Source organism: Equus quagga, chromosome 19 (genome assembly GCF_021613505.1).
Source record: "Equus quagga isolate Etosha38 chromosome 19, UCLA_HA_Equagga_1.0, whole genome shotgun sequence".
In the NCBI taxonomy this organism is placed as follows: Eukaryota; Metazoa; Chordata; class Mammalia; order Perissodactyla; family Equidae; genus Equus; species Equus quagga.
The window spans coordinates 20,462,141-20,481,728 of record NC_060285.1 but is presented as its reverse complement, the minus strand read 5'-3'; the positions used below and the strand labels follow the sequence as shown (position 1 = coordinate 20,481,728).

Genomic DNA, 19,588 nt, shown 5'->3' with positions numbered 1-19,588 from the left:
TTTAAAAGTAACCAGCCTAAAATCCTCATCAATTAGGAATCTGTTAATGCAGTAGATCTCAAAGCGTGGTCACCAGACCAGCAGTTTCAGTATCACCAGTGAACTTGTTGGAAATGAAAATTCTCTGAGCCCCTCTGAGACCCACAGACTCAGAAAGTTGGGGGCAGAGGGGTGGGGGAACCATATTTCCTCAAGCCCTGCATGGGATCCTGCTGCACCCCAAAGTTTGAGAACTGCTACCGTAATGAAATGGTTCTCAAACTTTGTAGTCTCCAGACCCTGCACACTTTTAAACATTATTAAGGACCCCAAAAAGCTTTTGTTTATAGGTTATAACTATCCACATTTGCCATATCTGAAAATAAAAGATATTCAAAAATATATGTTAATTCATTTTAAAACAATAGTAAACTCCTTCACAGATTAACATAAATAACTTTTTGTTTTTAAAGATTTTGTTTTTCTTTTTTACTCCCCAAAGCCCCCCAGTACCTAGTTGTACATATTTTAGTTGTGGGTCCTTCTAGTTGCAGTACATGGGACACGGCCCCAGCATGGCCTGATGAGCAATGCCATGTCTGTGCCCAGAATTCGAACTGGTGAAACCCTGGGCCACCAAAACAGAGCACGTGAACTTAACCACTCGACCACAGGGCCAGCCCCAATAAATAACTTTTTTAATGAAAATATTTTCCAAAACAACAAAAAAATTTAGTGAGAAGAGAAGCATTGTCCTATATTTCTGTAAATCTCTTTAATGACTTAGGAGAAGAAAGCAAGCATCTCATGTCTTCTGTATTCAAACTGTGCCCACATGCTGCTTTGGCTGAAGTACATGAGGAAAACCAGGCTCACGCATATACGTAGCTGGAAAGGGGAGGAGCCTTTTAACAGCCTTTTCAGATAATAGTGGATATTCTTCTATGATACTACACCAAAATAAATAGTAGTTTCTTAAAAATTAGTTGCAGTGTGGAATCTGAAACCACATTATTGAACTTTTTGTGCTTTTATATTAAAATCCATTCATCTTTCTTGCACTTTGAATGGCTCTTTTACCCATGTAAGATTCTGTGACATCAAGGTGTTGGTTATCTGGAAAATAACAGCTTACTGAGTTATGCAGATCTGCCAAATGGTGACACATTTCCTTAATTTTCTTACATAATATTAACCCATGTGATTTTTAGATGACGCCACAAATCTAATCAGAGAAGTCTTTACAATATTGTGAACCTGTTTAGGCTCAAAGTAATGGAAACAAGTTTTCCAAAATTCTAATTTTCACTTGCAAGCTCAAATGTTATCATTGGCAACAAATACTATTAATTGTCTTCCTTTAAGAGACAAGATCTCTTTGTTCATTGTCAAGAAAATACCTGCCAAATAACCAAGTCTGAGTAATCATATGCCATCTGTCCTTTCAAGTTCTAACAATGGTGTTCCATGAAACAGAAGAACTAGTTCAGTTTGCAGCTCAAACAACCACACAAGGACTTTTCCTCAACACAATCCCCATGCAGCCAGGCGCTTGATGTGTGCTTCCCATTTCATCCACAGAACATTAAAAAGATGTGCACTCAAAGGGTCAAGATATAATTGACTTAGTAATTTTTACTGCTTCATCATGAACATTTTTAAGTGAAACTAACTTTTTTTCCTTCTCCCTTCAAATACGTGGCAGGAAAGAATACAATGATTCACACTAAGGTGTGGCAATTTTACCCACCACTGCTTTTACACGATCAGTGCAAATGTCTTAGTAAAAACGGTAAATAACACCTTAGTATTGTGATAAAAATAGTTTTAATTTTGCAGATCCCCAGGGTCTTTGAAAACTACTGTTTTAAGAGATCCTAAGAGAAAGATCTAGAGTTTCCCTACCCTACTAGACTACAGCAGATAGTCATATCTCAGTGTCTAAAAAAGAGTAAGGCTCAAAGAGTCAATCTTCTTTGAAGGAGCAAATTCAGGGATGCCATTCATATGTAGGGTGCCTTAAGGACCAAAGCAAAGGGTAAATCTTTAGGTCAACTCAAGGAATCCCACAGCCCTTCTCCACTGAATAGATCTAATTAGCATAGTTATTTTAAAAACTACTTATTTGATAGAAACCACATGAGCACTCATGACAAGCGAATGGAGGGACAAGGAAGGGCTTCTAAGTCCAGGTCAAGGGCTCCAGAGGAATCAGTGGTACAGCCCAGAGCTTCTCAGACAACTGTCAAGGCACGCCAACTGACAGCAATTATTGCTTGTAGTTCCACGAGGTTTTCTGGTTCAGCGAGAGTAAAGGGAAGGATTTGTGGGACCTATCCTCAGGAAAAAGTGCACAGTCAGGATCGAGAGAGGTTTCTAAATGTCTCGGACATTTAGACCAAGGACTTTTGTGAGGTTAACTACCTTCGTTAGCCCCTCCCACATCTGCTTTGGTCACCTCCAGCTCCTTGCCCTGTAGTGATCAGTTGTGTGCCATTACAATGGAAAGAAGAGTCAACAGATAACCGCCTAAAGTGAATAAATCGAAAAGGAGAGAATTCTTGTTTCTTTTTGAAAGTCAGAATGATGATTACCAGAAGAATCCAAACAAAAATTCAGTAACAGTGGTCCCTCCGTGTCAGGGGAAATTCAGAATGGAACAGAGATCACTTTACTTTTATTTTTATGTATTGTTTGAAATGTTTTCAACCATACACATATTGCTTTTAGGATATGAAACAATATAAGTAATAGTTTTATCGACAAAAACTGAAAAGAGCCTCTATGATTCATTTTAGCTGCAAGAAGGAAAGGAGGATGTTGGAAAAGATTGCTTCCACTCTGAGGTCTGTCTTGTGAGAGGAAAAAAAATCTCCAAGGAAAGGAAAGGTTGAAGGCAGCATTCAGGAGTGGCTGCCCCAAGAAGCTTGCCTTAAGGAGAAAAAGACCCAACCTGTGGTCTCCCCACAGCAAGGCAGCAAGATGTGGTGACCAGAGGGGCAGCTGGGGGGGGGCCAATCCTGGTGGCTACGACGGGAACAGCCCTGGCTAACAGTGAAGGCAACAGAAGAATACTGACTACGGCTCAGAACTGGCTGCAGAGTAGCCACATAGTTTCCTCATCCTACAGGGGGATGGAATTATCTTTACCTCACAGAACCAGGGTAAGGGTAAAATGCACTCATGGAACTTAAAAGTACTCAATAAACTGCAAGGCAGGATTACTCTTTGGGAATCAGATTTTTCACCCATGAAACATGAGGATGGACTACAAGGTGCCTTCGGATGGGAGCAGTCTTGAATAAGTTAAACCATAGCTACAACTTGGAAAGAGCCCTTCAAACATGATATTTAAAGCATAGGTGAGTTCATGACTCATCAGTTAAGTCCTAATAAGCTACTCCAAATTTGATCTCTTCTCACCGATTCTGAAAGGACTTTCCAGCAATATTGTCTCTGTAGGAATCAAATAAAACGTGGTATTGATCCCGGCTCCATTCCAGAACCACCTAGGAAAACAAAAAAGAAAAAGAAAATGTTTTCTTTGTATTCAATACTAAAAGTATATAACTGTCATTTTAATTTCATTAAGAATTGTTAAGGCAGCAGGTAAAGCAATCAAAATTCATCCATTCACTCAGTGCTTGCCACTTACAGACATTGTACTCAATCCAGATGAATAAGCTACAATATAAGGATAGTTGTATACATATATAAATACAAGCTATAGTTCCTGGCCTGAGGAAGGAGGAGGGAAATGAAAGAGATTTAAAAGGATGCTATATGAGAATTGGGTCTTGGAGAATGAGTTCCCCAAGTAGGGAGAAAGGGACAGTGCCAGAAGAACACGTTCAAAGGTTGAGAAGCAGCAAGGACGAGTTGTTTGTGGGCAACTGTGCAATTGGCTTTGGCTGGAGCCCAAGTAGTAACTGGAGAGAAATGGGGGTGGGAAAGAAGCTAGGCCCTCTGTGATGTGTCTTGCATGCCATGGGAAGGGGGGCACTGAAGGATTTTAGGGCAGCTACATGATCCATCCAATACTTGGGAAACACTCATCTCACAACAGAGAAGAACACAAGCCAAAACAGAAGAGATTGACAAGATATGGAGAATGACGACCTTACTACCTACGAGGTTTCAGTTGATGACGCTGACAAATATTTCATGAGAAAATGAAAGGCTTTAGATAGGGGCTCTCTCGTGTCTGCATCCCAAATCTATAAACCTACCCACATAGACAGCCCATTTTCTTCTTCACTCCCTTTACCATGGAGGAAGTGTTCCTCCTCCTTGCAAACATCCCATCTCTGTCCACTTTCTCTGGATCTCATCAACTAATCTTCTCAAGGCCTTGCTTCCTTTCTCTTTTCCTCTCAATACGATTATTCCCATCAGCATATAAACTTATTCTAGTATCTCAAGAAAACCTTCCCTTCACTCCCCTCCCCCCTCCAGCTAGTTCCTCTACTCCAAATTCTGTCTCTTTCAAGGGCAAATATCTTTAGAGAGTCACCTCCCACTCCAATATCACTTCTGCCCTCACCATTTCAGTGACCTTACCAAGGCCTTCATGCTGTCATACCCAGTGACGCTTTTCTGATCTCCTTCTTACTCAATTGGTAGTGATTGCCCAGTTCCCCCTTATTGAACCACTTTCTTGGTTTTCCTTCTATTACTCTGGTTACTCCTTTTCAGCCTCCTTTGCCAGGTCATGCTCTTCTATCTGACTTTTAAATGTGTCCTTTCATTCTACTCCTCTTCCTGGAATGCCCTCCTTCCTGCCAAGGATTCTTTCAGCTTCCTCTTCCACAAACCCTAGAATGTGGCCCTGTTATATTCAGAGAGCTGTGGGAGCCCCAGTCATTGAGATTTCTTTCCTGCCAGCAGAAAGGAGAGAAAGGGAAGACATGTCCCGCCTTTAGGAGACTTCTTGGAAGCTGCACTTACCACCTCTGTTTCTACTGGCCAGAACACAGTCACGTGACAACATCTGCCCACAGGGAAGGCCGTGTGGACCTATGTGCCCAGCTGCGACTGCTCATTTCCTTTCATGGCATTTAGGCTTTCCAAGACCTGGCCTCTGACTACCTTGACAACCTCACTTCACTAGAAGCTTCATAAGCACCATAAATTCAACTAAAAATTCTCCCACTCAATGTACCAATTTAAAAGCCAACTGATTTTAAAAGGTATTGATTTAAAAACTGAGGGTCTGATGTGCCTTGTACTAGGTTCACAAAAGAAAATAAGCTATGTTCCCTGACTTCAAGAACTACAGCCAACTTTTTCTTTTTTGGAAAGATTTTATTTTTTTCCTTTTTCTCCCCAAAGCCCCCTGGTACATAGTTGTATATTCTTCGTTGTGGGTCCTTCTAGTTGTGGCATGTGGGATGCTTCCTCAGCGTGGTTTGATGAGCAGTGCCATGTCCACGCCCAGGATAAGAACCAACGAAACACTGGGCCACCTGCAGTGGAGTGCGCAAACTTAGCCACTCAGCCACGGGGCCAGCCCCTACAGCCAATTATTTTTCACAGAGAAATTTACTGCCAGCTATAATTGCACTGAAGAAGGAGCATTTGACTCTTTCTAGGAAGACACCAAAAAGACCTCCCTGAATAAGCAATGCTAGCTGTCTTAAAGGATGAGCAAGGAGTCTGTTGGCAGTTCAGCTGGGGAACAGGGGGTGTGTTAGAGGGAACTGCTTCCAGACTGGAAGGGGGAGTGAAGGAGGGGAAGAAAATCAAGGACGACTGCTAGGTTTTCCGTATTTCTATGAGTGACTGATAGTGGGGCCATTTAATGACATAGGAGGAACAGGTGTAGTGGGGATGAGAGCTGTGGGATTCAAAGGTCCTGTTTTAGTCACAGTACATTTGAGCTTGCACGTGCATACAACTGGCCCCTTCAACTGAACTGCAAATTCCAAGAGGACGGGGAATGAACTGTACCTTTAGTATCACACACAGCGCCCAACCCAGTGGCAGGCACATAGCTTTAAAATGCCATCTACTTTGAAAATATGGAATATGCATCTATTTTTAATAATACAATAGTATTGATTTGTGTCAACTTATTGAGCTCAACAAGAAGTGATTCTCCATCAACATCCCTGTGTAGTTTGCAAAAGGACAACCAGTGTATCTATTATTTTTGTAAAACAAACCACAAAAAATAAAGCTCAATATGACTGTTCCTGGCTGGCAGGGATACCCAGAGGTGGAAGGAAAACATCAGAGGGGGCACATTTCACAAATGTCTGAGAACCACTCACATGCTGTATATGTTGACACAATGTGCCTTCCTTCATCAGATAAATTAATCTCACCATCTCCAAACCACTTTGGTGTATTGGAAAGAACAGCAGCAGCAAAGGGTCCTTGTCTAAGACATTTAAGAACATTCCCACCAGTTCAGAGTTCTGCACACTCAGATCTCCAGGGAGGCAGCAGGAATGCAGGGTTATGACTCAGGGAACGTGAGTTTTTACCCAGCTCTGCCACTCAACCTTGAACAAATTACTTAGTCTCTTTGGGCTGTTTCTTCATCTGTAAAATGAAGCAGGTCTGAGCAAATCATCTCTGAAAGCCCTTCCAGTCCTGAAAGTATAAGACTGAAGGAAGGGCAGAGCTGCGTGGCTGACACTGTGTGACTGCCCCAGTTTCCTCCCTGTGCCCACATATCTGGTCCATCAGGACACCGTATCTCTTTCTGTCTTCAGCCTCCTCTGGGTCTCCTGTCCCTGGTCCTAACCCCATCAACATTTAAATTTGATTCCCTTCCATCATAACCATTTCCCTTTTCTGCTTAATCCCAACTGTCAACTAGACCCTATTATAGAAATCTTGCCAAATTCTTTTTTAAGTGAATGAATAATACGCTATATGAGGGATCAAAAAGGAGACTTGCAAATCAAAATTTATCGAAGGGTTAGTTCAGATCATTTTCTAATACTATCAACAATGAAAGAGAGTAGAAATTTGAATGGGCAATGATCAAATTATTTATTCTGGGGTAAACTATAAAAATATAAATACCTTCCAAACAACAAAGAAGACAAAAAAGACTTAAAATTGCAATTAGATCTTGTTTTCAGCCATTATTAGCAATAAACAAGCAAACAGTTAGAGAGGAAAAGGTTCGAGAAACACTAACTACTGGAAAGTCAGGTTTCTTTTCCTCCACCAAGTCCTCCCATATTCTTCAGCCCCATCTGCGTTGCTTGCTTCTCAGAACTCTGAGTAACTTTTATCTTTATCACTTGCATGGAAACCAATTACCTGCTGCCTGGTAACATTTCTTGCCTTGCATCCTTAGCTTTTTTACTGTTATTTACCTTTGCCCCCAAGTTAGCGTCTAGTCAGACCAATCAAGTCATAAACTGCTTGACGGCAGAGAACTATTTACAATTCTATTTATCATCAACTCACACCCTGCACAATTCATTATTCACCATCATCATCTTCTTAATAAATATTACCTGGTTCCAGCAGGAGTGATATAAGACAGCCTGGATTTGGGAATTTGCGACACCTCCAAGGAGAAGCTCCCAGTTCTCCTACTTAGAGGATGTGTGACCTTGAGGAAGTTACAAATGTTCAGGCCTCAACTTCCTCGACTATGAACTAAGTACAAAATCGATCTCATCAGTTTGTAGTGTTGCTGTGGTAGGACGGTGACTCTCACATGACCTGGCTGAATAAAGGGTCTGAGGAGCATGCCGGGCATACTAGAAGTCAGGGCTAAGCAAGGCATATCTTCCTGAACCGTCCTTTTCATAATGGCAAGACATTATATTGGTAGGAATGCGAATTTTTTATGAAGAAAACGGAAAATTGAGTGATTTTTACAGATACAATGCTGGCCTTCAAAAAATTTCCTACTTGCCATTTTGAGCTATTCCTCCCCTACATACGCCTCCTCTCTACATTCTTCTCCTCAGAGTACTTACTTTCTCTGCCACTAAGGGCAGTTTGTTGGCAAAACTTAACAAACAATGAACTAAAATTTATTTATTTATTTTTCTGCTTTTTCTCTCCAAATCCCTCAAGTACGTAGTTGTATACTTTAGTTGTGGGTCGTTCCAGTTGTGGCATGTGGGGTGCTGCCTCAACGTGGCCTGTGAGCGGTGCCATGTCCACGCCCAGGATCTGAACCGGCGAAATCCTGGGTTGTCGCAGCAGAGCGCACAAACTTAACCACTCGGCCAGGGCGGGCCAGCCCCCTAAAATTTATTTTTATTAAAAATTTATTTATTTATTTACCTAGTAAAATACTGCATGAGCTCTGAAATACTACACAAATGATGTATTATTTAAAAAGAATTGTAAAAATCATCTAAAGGTAGTTTATTCTACTAGTTAAAAATGTTTATCACTTTTAATAAAGACTCCATTTTAACAGTCACGGCATCCAAAGTATTCAAGATCAATTGTTGGCTAGTTTTTACAAAATGGCAGCCAAAGTCAGTCTTAACATGCCAACCGCAGAGGAGAAGGGGTGCATCCACACATGCACCAAGCACCACCATGCCAGACACCTCTCTCTATTGAATCCCTGTAACAAGATAGCACCTGTGAGGCAGGCACTACGATGGCTCATTTTCAGGGAGAAGTTCCAGGCCACATAGCAGTGTGTGATAAGGACGAGATCTGAATCAATCCAACTCCAGAGCCCACGTTCCTGTTTAGCTTCGCCCAGGCTCTCCCAGCTTCTCTAGGCGGCCTCGTCTGGGGCTTATTCACACAGAGCTCACTTTGTCAAACACACATTTATGAATGCAGTCATTCAACCAGTTCTGAAACGGGGATGTCTAGCATCCTTAATTCAATGATCCAGAAACCCTGGCATATTTATAAACGACCACACGTCACATAATACATTTGTGGTTTTCCTCAGTATTTTATTTCTTTGGTTTTTTTTCCTTTCTTTTCTTTTTTTGAGGAAGATTAGCTCTGAGCTAACATCTGCTGCCAATCCTCCTCTTTTTGCTGAGGAAGACTGGCCCTGAGCTAACATCCGTGCACATCTTCCTCTACTTTATATGTGGGACACCTATCACAGCATGGCGTGCCAAGTGGTGTCATGACCGAACCCAGGATCCGAACCAGCGAACCCCAGGCTGCCGAGTAGCAGAATGTGCGAACTTAACAGCTGCGCCACCGGCCCGGCCCCCTCCTCAGTATTTTAGAATGTGTTCCTTTAACTGGTTTGTGCATACAAATGCTAAAATCTTCAGATGATAAACTTTTTAAAATTATAAAACCAGTATACACTTGTGTTGAAGATTTTTATGATTCCAGAACAGGGTCAAATGCAAGCCTGTGGTGGAATACTGGTGAATGAGATACCAGCCCTATAATCCTTTGTATCAGAGGGATCCCCTAGCCAAGGAAAGGAAAAAGGTAATTACTAAGAAGAGAACTGGCATATAGCGCAAAGATAATAAGATTCACCATCAGAAGACATGAGTTTAAATCTGGCACTTATCAATAATAAAATCTAGGGTACTTCTCTTTTCTCAATTTCTTCTTTTGTAGAATGAGGATATTAGTACTACCAATTTCATAAGATTGTTTTGATCCGTAAATGAGATGTACAAATCATAAAGGGCTCTACCACAATACTTACATGCAAACCATTCACACGTCTCTTAAAGACAGCATTTACAATGCTGCAATATAATTTACCTTTTAAAATATCTGTCTACACCTCTGTGAGCAACTCAAAGACAAGAACTTGATCTCCTTCTTATTTTTATTCCCAGAACCTTGCATAGTGCCTGGCACAAGATTAATAAACATTCTAGAATGAATGAATATGGCTACTGATTTTACAAGGTGAACATCTTGGAACAGCTCACCCTCCATGGTTTTCCTCCAGAACCTCCTGGTTTCAGAGCCATTCCCAGTGTCAGAGTAAAGGCTAAAGGCTACAGTCATAAAAAGACACTAGCAGGCCTAGGCGCACAAGGATATAAAACTCTCTCTGTAAAAGAACATGTCGCTTTCTCAATTTTTCAGGTGTAGAAGTGTGACAAGCTACCCTACAAAACTTACACCGTCGAGGCTCTCCAACCTCAAGCAGTAAGCACTCTAAGTAACACTGACAGAGCTTTTCAGACATTGGAAGTTTATAATATTCCTAAATTACAACAGCTTCTTCAAAGTGTTTGAAAACGAAATTTGTTTTGCATTAAGAGGCACTACAAGAAAGACGAAGATATCTTAAAGATAATCCAAACTTTATCTTTTCTACTTACCCTCCTCCTCCTTCGATATCAATCAGGAAGTCAAATCTGCTCATCACTAGCCATGTCTGGGGAGGGCCCACTTTCTGGTTAAGAGAAGGAAGTCCTCTCACTGTGTCCCACTTGGTGGAAGCGATGAGAGAGCTCGCTGGGGTCTTTTTTATAAGGGCACTAATCCCATTCATGACGTCTTCACCCTCAAGATCTAATCACCTCCCAACGGTCCCACCTCCTCATACCATCACACTGGGGATAAGGTTTCAACACAGGAATTTTGAAAGAACATAAACATTCAGTCTCCAGTATTTCCCAATGCAAAGGGGCTAAAATAAAACATTAACACATTTCATATTAGGAACTGAATGGTTATTAAAACTGAGGTGACTTCCCCTTTTTAACATAAAGGAAAGGATCCAAACCCAAGAAGTATGACCACTATTTACTCAAACATTAACTAAACCCCAAGACACTTTTCTAGATCATTTCTACCTTCCTGACTACTTCACAGAATTAACACATCGTATATTTGTCGAACATTTTAAGGAGCACAAAATGGAAATAAAGGCCCTGTCCTCGAGGAGCTGACATCCCTATTAAGGACTAATCATTTACTTGCATGAAATGATTTCGGAGTACTTATTGATGAACTTTAAATGAGTACAGACTGAAAGAGATTACTGTCAGGGAAACGGAATAATCAAGGATAGGGCTAACCCTGACAGCTTCACAAAATCCCTCTCCTTTGCCTAGGAGAGAAAGCTGAGATTTTTAAGGAAATAAAGCTATGGAGAGAAAGAGAGGACTGTTTGTCACTTTTAGGGGGTGGGGGGGTTAAGAAAATAATGAAGGAAAGTGTATTAAAAGGCAGAATTAAGAATGTTAAACCTTTGATGGTATACTTTATAAATGGTAAAAAAGTTACATCTCAAGGAAAAAAAGAGAACTTCTTGCAACCACACTTGGATAAAAGAAGAAGGGGAAAAAAAACTACCAAAGATACTTTCAAAAAGTATTCATACCAAGACAAAAAACAACAAATGTTGGACAGATTGTAGAGAAAAGGGAACCCTCATCCACTGCTGGTGGGAATGCAAACTGGTGCAGCCACTACGGAAAACAGTATGCAGATTTTTCAAAAACTTAAAAATTGAAATATCATACAATCCAGCTATTTAACTAGTGAGTACTTACCCAAAGAACTTGAAATCAACAATTCAGAGACGTATGCACCCCTATGTTTATTGCAGCATTATTCAGAATAGCTAAGATGTGGAAGCAACCCAAGAGCCCATCAACTGTGGACTGGATAAAGAAGACGTAGTGTGTGTATACACAATGGAATACTACTCAGCCATAAAAAAAGACAAAATTGTCCCATTACCAACATGGATGGACCTTGAGGGTATTATGTTAAGCGAAATAAGCCAGACAGAGAAAGACAAACACCTCGTGATTTCACTCATATGTGGAAGATAAACTAACACATGGACAAATAGAACAGATTAGTGATTACCAGAGAGGAAGTGACCCCTTTGTCTCCCTGAAGCTGCTGCTGCCAAGCCCCTTAGCGCTATAAAACCCTGCTGTTGTGTGTTCTCGAGGAGGTGGATTTGAGCAAACCCAGGCTCCACCTACTCGTTCTGGCCAATGCAAATAAATCTTTCTCCATCTCCAAGCCTAGAGGTCTCAGCATTTGGTTTACTGTGCATCAGGCACATGAACTTGATATTAAGAGGTCTGATACCATAACTAGTCAAACTAAGGTTTCTTTTTAATTTTATTTTGGCAACATTTAATTGCCATAAGAAAGGTTAGTGTGGGGCTGCCGCATGGCCTAGTGGTTAAGTTCAGCATGCTCCACTTCAGTGGTCCAGGTTCAATTCCTGGGCACAGACCTACGCCACTGTTGGTGGCCATGCTGTGGTGGTGACCCACCTACAAAACAGAGGAAGATTAGCACGGCTGTTAGCTCAGAGTGAATTTTCCTCAAGCAAAAAGAGGAAGATTGGCCACAGATGTTAGCTCAGGGCCAATCTTCCTCAGCAAAAAAAGAAAGTTAGTGAAATAAGATGAAATTTTACAAAATATCTGCTTGTGACACTGCACTTATCTCCATTAACAAATGAATTTTCTCTCATACTGTTACGTAGATAAAAACAGTTTTAAATACACCAAGAAGAGGACTCTTTTTATGAGTTTGAAGTGCAGAAAACTCACAAATTAGGTGAACATAATGTTATATATTTTTAAATAGCTGCACAACCCTTTTAAAAAATCACCCCTTTCCTGAGGGGAAATTAGCAATACGTATCAAAGGACCAGAGAAATGTTCTGGTCTTTTGCTCTGATTAATTCCACTTCTAGAAATACACACCAAGAAAAACATCATAGATGTACCCAAAGACTTCTGTATAAATATGATGACAGTTATTACTTTTAAAAAATAAAACCTGAAAATAGTTTAAAAATTAAACAATAGGTACTTGGGTAAATAAATTTTGATATTCATACAAATATCACAAAGCTATTAAAAATAACGTCTTCAAACAATTATTAAAAACTTAGCAACTTAATTTAGTCAGTCAAAAGCATGTGACATCATTCTAGACTCTGAGGACACAGCAACGGCCAAAACAAATTTTCTCCCTTTGTAGAGAACACAAACTAGTCAAGAGATAAAGTGTTTGATATATTATTATGTGAAAAAAGCAACAATCAAAACCATCAGTCTTGGGGCCAGCTCAGTGGTTAAGTTCACATGCTCTGCTTCCACGGCCCAGGGTTTCACCGGTTCGGATCCTGGGCATGGACATAGCACCGCTCATCAAGCCATGCTGAGGCAGTGTCCCACATGCCACAACTAGAAGGACCCACAACTGAAAATATACAAGTATGTACCGGGGGGGCTTTGGGAGAAAAAGGAAAAATAAAATCTATAAAAAAAAAATTTTTTTTTAAACTATCAGTCTGGCGCATGAGGTCAGCAAAAAGGCAGAGTAGGCAACTCCAATCCCTCATCCCCCCAAAATCAAAAAACAAGCAGAAACTACCAGAACAAGAGAAGACAAACATTGTATGAAACACCCACTATATGAAATGTCCAGAATAGGCAAATCGATAAGGACAAAAAGTAATTAAAAGTTACCAGAGCCCAAGGAGAGAATGGAGAGTTACTGATTAATGATTACAGTTTCTGTTGGGGGTGATAAAAAAATTTTGGACATAGCGGTAAGGGTTGCAAAACAATGTAAATGCAATGAATGCCACTAAGTGGTACACTTAAAAGTCATTAAAATGGCCAATTTTATGTTATATGTGTTTTGCCACAATAATTTAAAAGAGAAGTAAGTCACTAAAGTACTCCTCCCAAAAGAGTAATAAAAGACCATTACAAACAACTCTATGACCACAGATTTGAAAACTGAGATGAAATGGACCAAATCCTTGAAAGACACAATCTACCAAAGCTCCAACAAGGATAACAGATGATTTGAATAGGCCTATACCAATAAAAGAACTTGAATCAATAATTAACAACCTTCTAAAAGAGAATGCACCAGGCCCCGATGGGTTCACTGGTGAATTCTACCACATGTTTAGGGAAGAAATGACACCAATTCTCTACAATATTCCAGAAAACAGGAGCAGAGGGAACACTTCCTAACTCAGTCTATGTGGAAAATTACACGCCAATATCTCTCATGAACATAGATGTGAAAATCCTCAGTAAAATGTTATCAAATCAAATCCAATAATGTATAAAGAGAATTACATACTACAATCAAGTGGAATTTATTCCAGATATGAAAGGCTAGTTCAACATTCAAACTCAATTAACATAATCCATCACATCAACAGGCAAAAGAAGAAAAATCATACGATTATATCAATAGATGTAGAAAAAAGCACTTGACAAAATCCAACACCTATTTTTGATTATTAAAAAAACCTCTCAGAGGCTGGCCCGGTGGTGCAGCAGTTAAGTGTGCATGTTCTGCTTCAGCGGCCCAGGATTAGCCGGTTCGGATCCTGGATGCAGACCTACACATTGTTTGACAAGCCATGCTGTAGCAGGCGTCCCACATATAGAGTAGAGGAAGATGGGCACAGATGTCAGCTCAGGGCCAGTCTTTCTCAGGAAAAAGAGGAGGATTGGCAGCAGATGTTAGCTCAGGGCTAATCTTCCTTAAAAACAAAAAACCTCTCAGCTAACTAGGTATAGAGGGAAACTTCCTCAACTTGCTATCTATGAAAAACCTACAGCTAACACACTTAATGGTGAGAAACTTGAAGTTTGTCCACTAAGATGAGAAACAAGGCAAGGATACGCCCTCTCACTCCTGCTTTTTGACATCCTATTGGAAGTCCTAACAAATGCAATAATACAAGAAAAGGAAATAAAAGGTAAATAGATTCGGAAGGAAGAAGTAAAATTGTCTTTGTTCACAGATGACATGATTGTCTCTGTAGAAAATCCCAAAGAATTGACCAAAAGAAATCTCCTGAAACTAATAAACAATTAGTTGCAGGATACAAGGTTGCCAGATACAAAGTTAACAGACAAAAGTCAATTGCTTTCCTATACACCAGCAATGAACTATATGATGTTCTGGAAAAGGCAGAACTATATACACAGCAAAAAAAAAAAAAAAAAATCAGGGACCAGCCCAGTGGTGTAGTGGTTAAGTTCACACACTCTGCTTCAGCGGTCCAGGCCCCACAGGTTCAGATCCCAGTTGCAGACCCACACACTACTCATCAAGCCATGCTTTGCTGGCATCCCACACACAAAATAGAGGAAGATTGGCACAGATGTTAGCTCACAGCCAATCCTCCCCAGGCAAAAAGAGGAAGATTGGCACAGATGTTAGCTCACAGCCAATCTTCCTCACCAAAAAAAAAAAAAACCAAAACGAAAACGAAACAAATTGGTGCTTGCCAGGAGGAGGGATGACTAGGTGGAACATGGGGCAAAGGCGTTTTTATGGTGGTGAAACTATTCTGTATGATACTGTAATGGCAAACACACATGACGTTATGTGTTTGTCAAAATCTACAGAACTGTACAACACAAAGAACAAATCTCAGTGTTATCTACGTTCATTTGTTAATAATGTGTCACTATTGGCTCACCAATCATAAAAATGTACCACACTGATACAAAATGTTAAAATAGGGGGAATATGCTGGGGGAGGGAGGTATGTAGGAACTTCCTGTACTTTCCACGCAATTTTTTCTGTAAACTTAAAACTTCCCTAAAAAATAAAATCCATTACAATTACTGTAATGGTTAATTTTAGGTCTCAACTTGACTGGGACTCAGGGTGCCCAGATATTTGATCAAACATTATTTTGGGTGTGCCATTGAGAGTGTTTCCAGATGAAATTAACATTTGAATCAATATACTGAGTAAAGCAGCTTGTCCTCCCTGGTGTGGATGGGCCTCGTCCAATCAGTTGAAGGACTAAATAGAACAAAAAGGCTGAGTAAGAGAGAACCTCCTCTGACCTGACTGCCTTGAGCTGGAGCATCTGTTTTTTTCCTGCCTGCAGACTCGAACTGAAATATCAGCTCCTCCTGGGGCTCGAGCCTGCTGACTTTCAGACTGGAACGACACCATCAGCCTTCCTGGTTCTCTGGCTTTTGGACTCCAACTAGAACTACATCGTTGGATCTCCGGGGTCTCCTGCCTACTGAAGGCAGACCTTGGAAAGTTAGCAGCCTCCATAACCATGTGAGCCAATTCCATACAATAAATCTATTTCCTTACACATACACATACACACATCCTATCAGTTCTGTTTCTCCGAAGAACCCTAATATAATTATATATTATAATGTATATCAACTAAACCTACACACTTTCTATTAAGGTCAAATTGAGAGACTGCTCCCTGCAAGTGACTTTCTATATTTAGATACGAGGAAAAATTATTTCTGCACTCAACTTCTGGGCGCCAGGCTCTATTCGAGGGGCCGAGAATACAGTGGTGGATAAGATAGTTAGGCTGAATAGACAGAAGCTCTGTTCCCACAGAGCTTACATTTTAGTGGTAACAGATAAGACATTAAATAAGAAAATAGAGAGGGCTGGCCACATGGCCTAGTGGTTAAGCTCGGTGCACTCCACTTCAGCAGCCCGCATTTCATTCCCAGGTGTGGAACTACACTTTTCAGCGGCCATGCTATGACAGTGACCCACATACAAAACAGAGGAAGATCGGCACATAAGTTAGCTCAGGGAGAATCCTCCTCAGGCAAAAAAAAAAAAAGGCCATACATACATACACATTTTCAGACTAATTAAAAAAAGAAGAAAAAGGGGAATACAATAAGGAATGACCTGGTGAAAGAGGCTGCTTTAGGGTGGATGGTGGGGAAGGCCCACCTGAGAAGGTTTTACTGAGCTGAGACCTATATGACAAGAAGGAGCACATCACAGGAGGGTCTGGACACAGCATTCTCCAGCCTGATGGGGCAGCAGTGCAAAGGTCCTGAGGCAGAAACAAATTGGACGTGTTCAAGGAACCCCAAAAGAGGGTGAATGCACCAGTTCAGAGCCAAACCTTGGGAAGTTGTGCAAGTATCCACCTGACTCTTTGAGCCTTTACCAATGCTTGAGAAGAGCATGTCCAGGCTGGCCCACTGGTTCCAGGAGGATGAAAGACACATGAGGTGCAGAGCCAACCAAGTCCAACCCACATGAGCCAACTCCCAAGCAGCCCGCACAGCCCAGAGAATAAATAATGGTCATTCTAAGCCAGGGTTTGGCAAACGTCTCCTGTAAAGGGCCAAACAGTAAACATCTTAGGCTCTGCAGGCCACTCGGTTTCTCGTACAACTACTCAGTTCTGTCGTTCTAATGGGAAAGCAGCCATAGACACTAGTAAACGAATGAACACGGCTATGTTCCAATAAAACTTTATTTATGAACACTGTTATTCAAAATTCATGTAATTTTCATGTGTTATGAAATATTATTCTTTTTAATTTTTTAAAGCCACTTAAAAATCTAGAAACCATTCTTAGACTGTGCCATAGAAAAACAGGTGTAATTTGCTCCTCCTGTTTCAAGCCAGCAAATTTGGGGGCAGTGTGCTACGGAATATTTTTGTAGAAATAATTACATGATATACAGTGGATACACGATACAGCCTGCTCAAAGAAGTGGGCAGGCCTGGCACATTTAGGATCTTATACACAGACCATTGGAAGGAGTCTAGATTTTCTACTATGTACAATGGGTATGATGTAAGCTGATTCACATTTTTAAAAATATGTTCTGGGGGGCTGGCCTGGTGGCACAGTGGTTAAGTTTAGCGCGCTCCACTTTGGTGGCCCAGGTTCACAGGTTCGGATCTTGGATGTGGACCCACACCATGTATCAAGCCATGCTATGGCAGCATCCCACGTACAAAAGAGAGGAAGATTGGCACAGATGTTAGCTCAGGGCCACTCTTCCTCACCAAAAAAGAAAAAAAAAACCCCACTCTGGTTGCAATGTGGAGAATAGACTGTAATGCAGCAACAGTGGTGAGAGATCGTGATAGCTTATACTTGTATTTGCATAACAGAAGTACCACATATTTCTTGTTAAATGCTTGGAGCAGAGGCTCTCAAACTTGTTGGTCTCAGGACTCCTTTATACTCTTAAAAATTATTTAAGATTCTAAGGAGCTTTTTTTTTCAAATGTGGGTTATACCTATTGATATTCACCATATTAAAATTAAAACAGGAGGGACGGGCCCGGTGGCACAGTGGTTAAGTTCGCATGTCTGCTTCTCAGTGGCCCAGGGTTCGCTGGTTCAGATCCCGGGTGCGGACATGGCACTGCTTGCCAAAAGCCATGCTGTGATAGGCGTCCCACGTATAAAGTAGAAGAAGATGGGCATGGATGTTAGCTCAGGGCCAGTCTTCCTCAGCAAAAAGAGGAGAATTGGCAGTAGTTAGCTCAAGGCTAATCTTCCTCAAGAAAAAAAATAAATAAAACAGGAAAATTTTAAATATTTGTTCATTTATGAAGAAATAAACCCACTACATGTTAACATAAATATTTTAACGAAAAACTACATTTTCCCAACCAAAAAAAAATTTAGTGAGAAGAGTGACACTGTTTTTAACTTCTGCAAATTTCTTTACTATCTGGCTTAAACTGGACATCTGGAGTATCTGTCTGTTCTGCATTCAATCTGTTAGAATGCCACATGTCCTGTAGGCCTCTGAAAACTCTGCTGTACTCTCATACGAGAATGAAAGCAAACATGCAAATAATGTCTTAGTATGATTACAAAAATACTTTTGACCTTGAGGATTGCTAGAAAGGGTCCCCATGCCACACTTTGAAAACTGCTGGCTTAGAGAAACAGCTTACTTTTAAAGATTTTATTTTTCCTTTTTCTCACCAAAGCCCCTCAGTACATAGTTGTATATTACTAGTTGTGGGTCCTTCTAGTTGTGGCATGTGGGACGCCGCCTCAGCATGGCCTGATGAGCAGTGCCATGTCCACACCTAGGATCCAAACCAGCGAAACCCTGGGCCACCGAAGCGGAGCGTGAACTTAACCACTCAGCCACGGGGCCGGCCCCTTCGGCTGACTTTTAAATGCTACAGCCTCAGTGATTTTGAAAGTACTCTGATGTAAGTTACTCTACCTCACATACTATACAGCAAGGATAATTTTAAACTAAAGAGACTTGCCCGAAGTCAAGCAATGAGTCAGCAATAGATAATGCCAGTTTCCGAAAGCAAACATATCTTTCTTTCAGGCCTTTGTAAACTTATGAAAATCAGTATTCAGAGCCTGCCGACTCTGAAGCATTGCCCTCCATGTGGTATTGTCACTTGGATTCCTACCACACCCCACAGTCTCCTGCTACCAGTTCTCTTCCACCTGCAATTCATCCTCCAACTTACCTCTAGAGCAACTGTTCCACACACAGACTAACTCATCACTCCCTTGCTTACAATCATTTGAATGGTCTCCACTGTCTTCAGGATGAATCCAAATTCCTTAGCATCACTCAACAGACAAGTCCTAAAGTGGCCGCTGTCCGCATCTCCAGCTCCAAGCATCGGTGTGTGCAGCAGCCCTTCAGAACTACTTTTGTTCCCAGAAGGGGGAAGTGCCTCTCCTTTCCATACCGCTACCTGGATGGCATCCTGAACTTCAAAGGGGTGGGGGGCTCCCCTTTCTTCCGTCAGCCATCTCCTTCAAGGTCAAGCTCAGATGTCACCCTGGCTGAGAAACTTTGCCTGACACCCATGCCTATCTCTTCGACTTAATTTATCATGATGCATTTAAGACTGTCTCTTTGCTCGTCCATCTCCCTGTCTGGAGAGTGAGTTGCTCAAGAGCAGA

The 19,588-nt window shown here is 41.1% G+C and overlaps 1 protein-coding gene across 2 annotated transcripts in view; it reads right to left on the bottom strand.

Annotated features, from left to right (window-relative positions):
- GNPTAB (N-acetylglucosamine-1-phosphate transferase subunits alpha and beta) overlaps positions 1-19,588 on the bottom strand; it is a 75,879-nt gene that overhangs the window by 46,984 nt on the left and 9,307 nt on the right. For both annotated transcript variants that reach the window (XM_046646166.1, XM_046646167.1), the window contains exon 2: positions 3,403-3,488. In XM_046646166.1, coding sequence (XP_046502122.1) covers positions 3,403-3,488 — 86 coding nt within the window. The remainder of the gene's footprint in view (positions 1-3,402; positions 3,489-19,588) is intronic.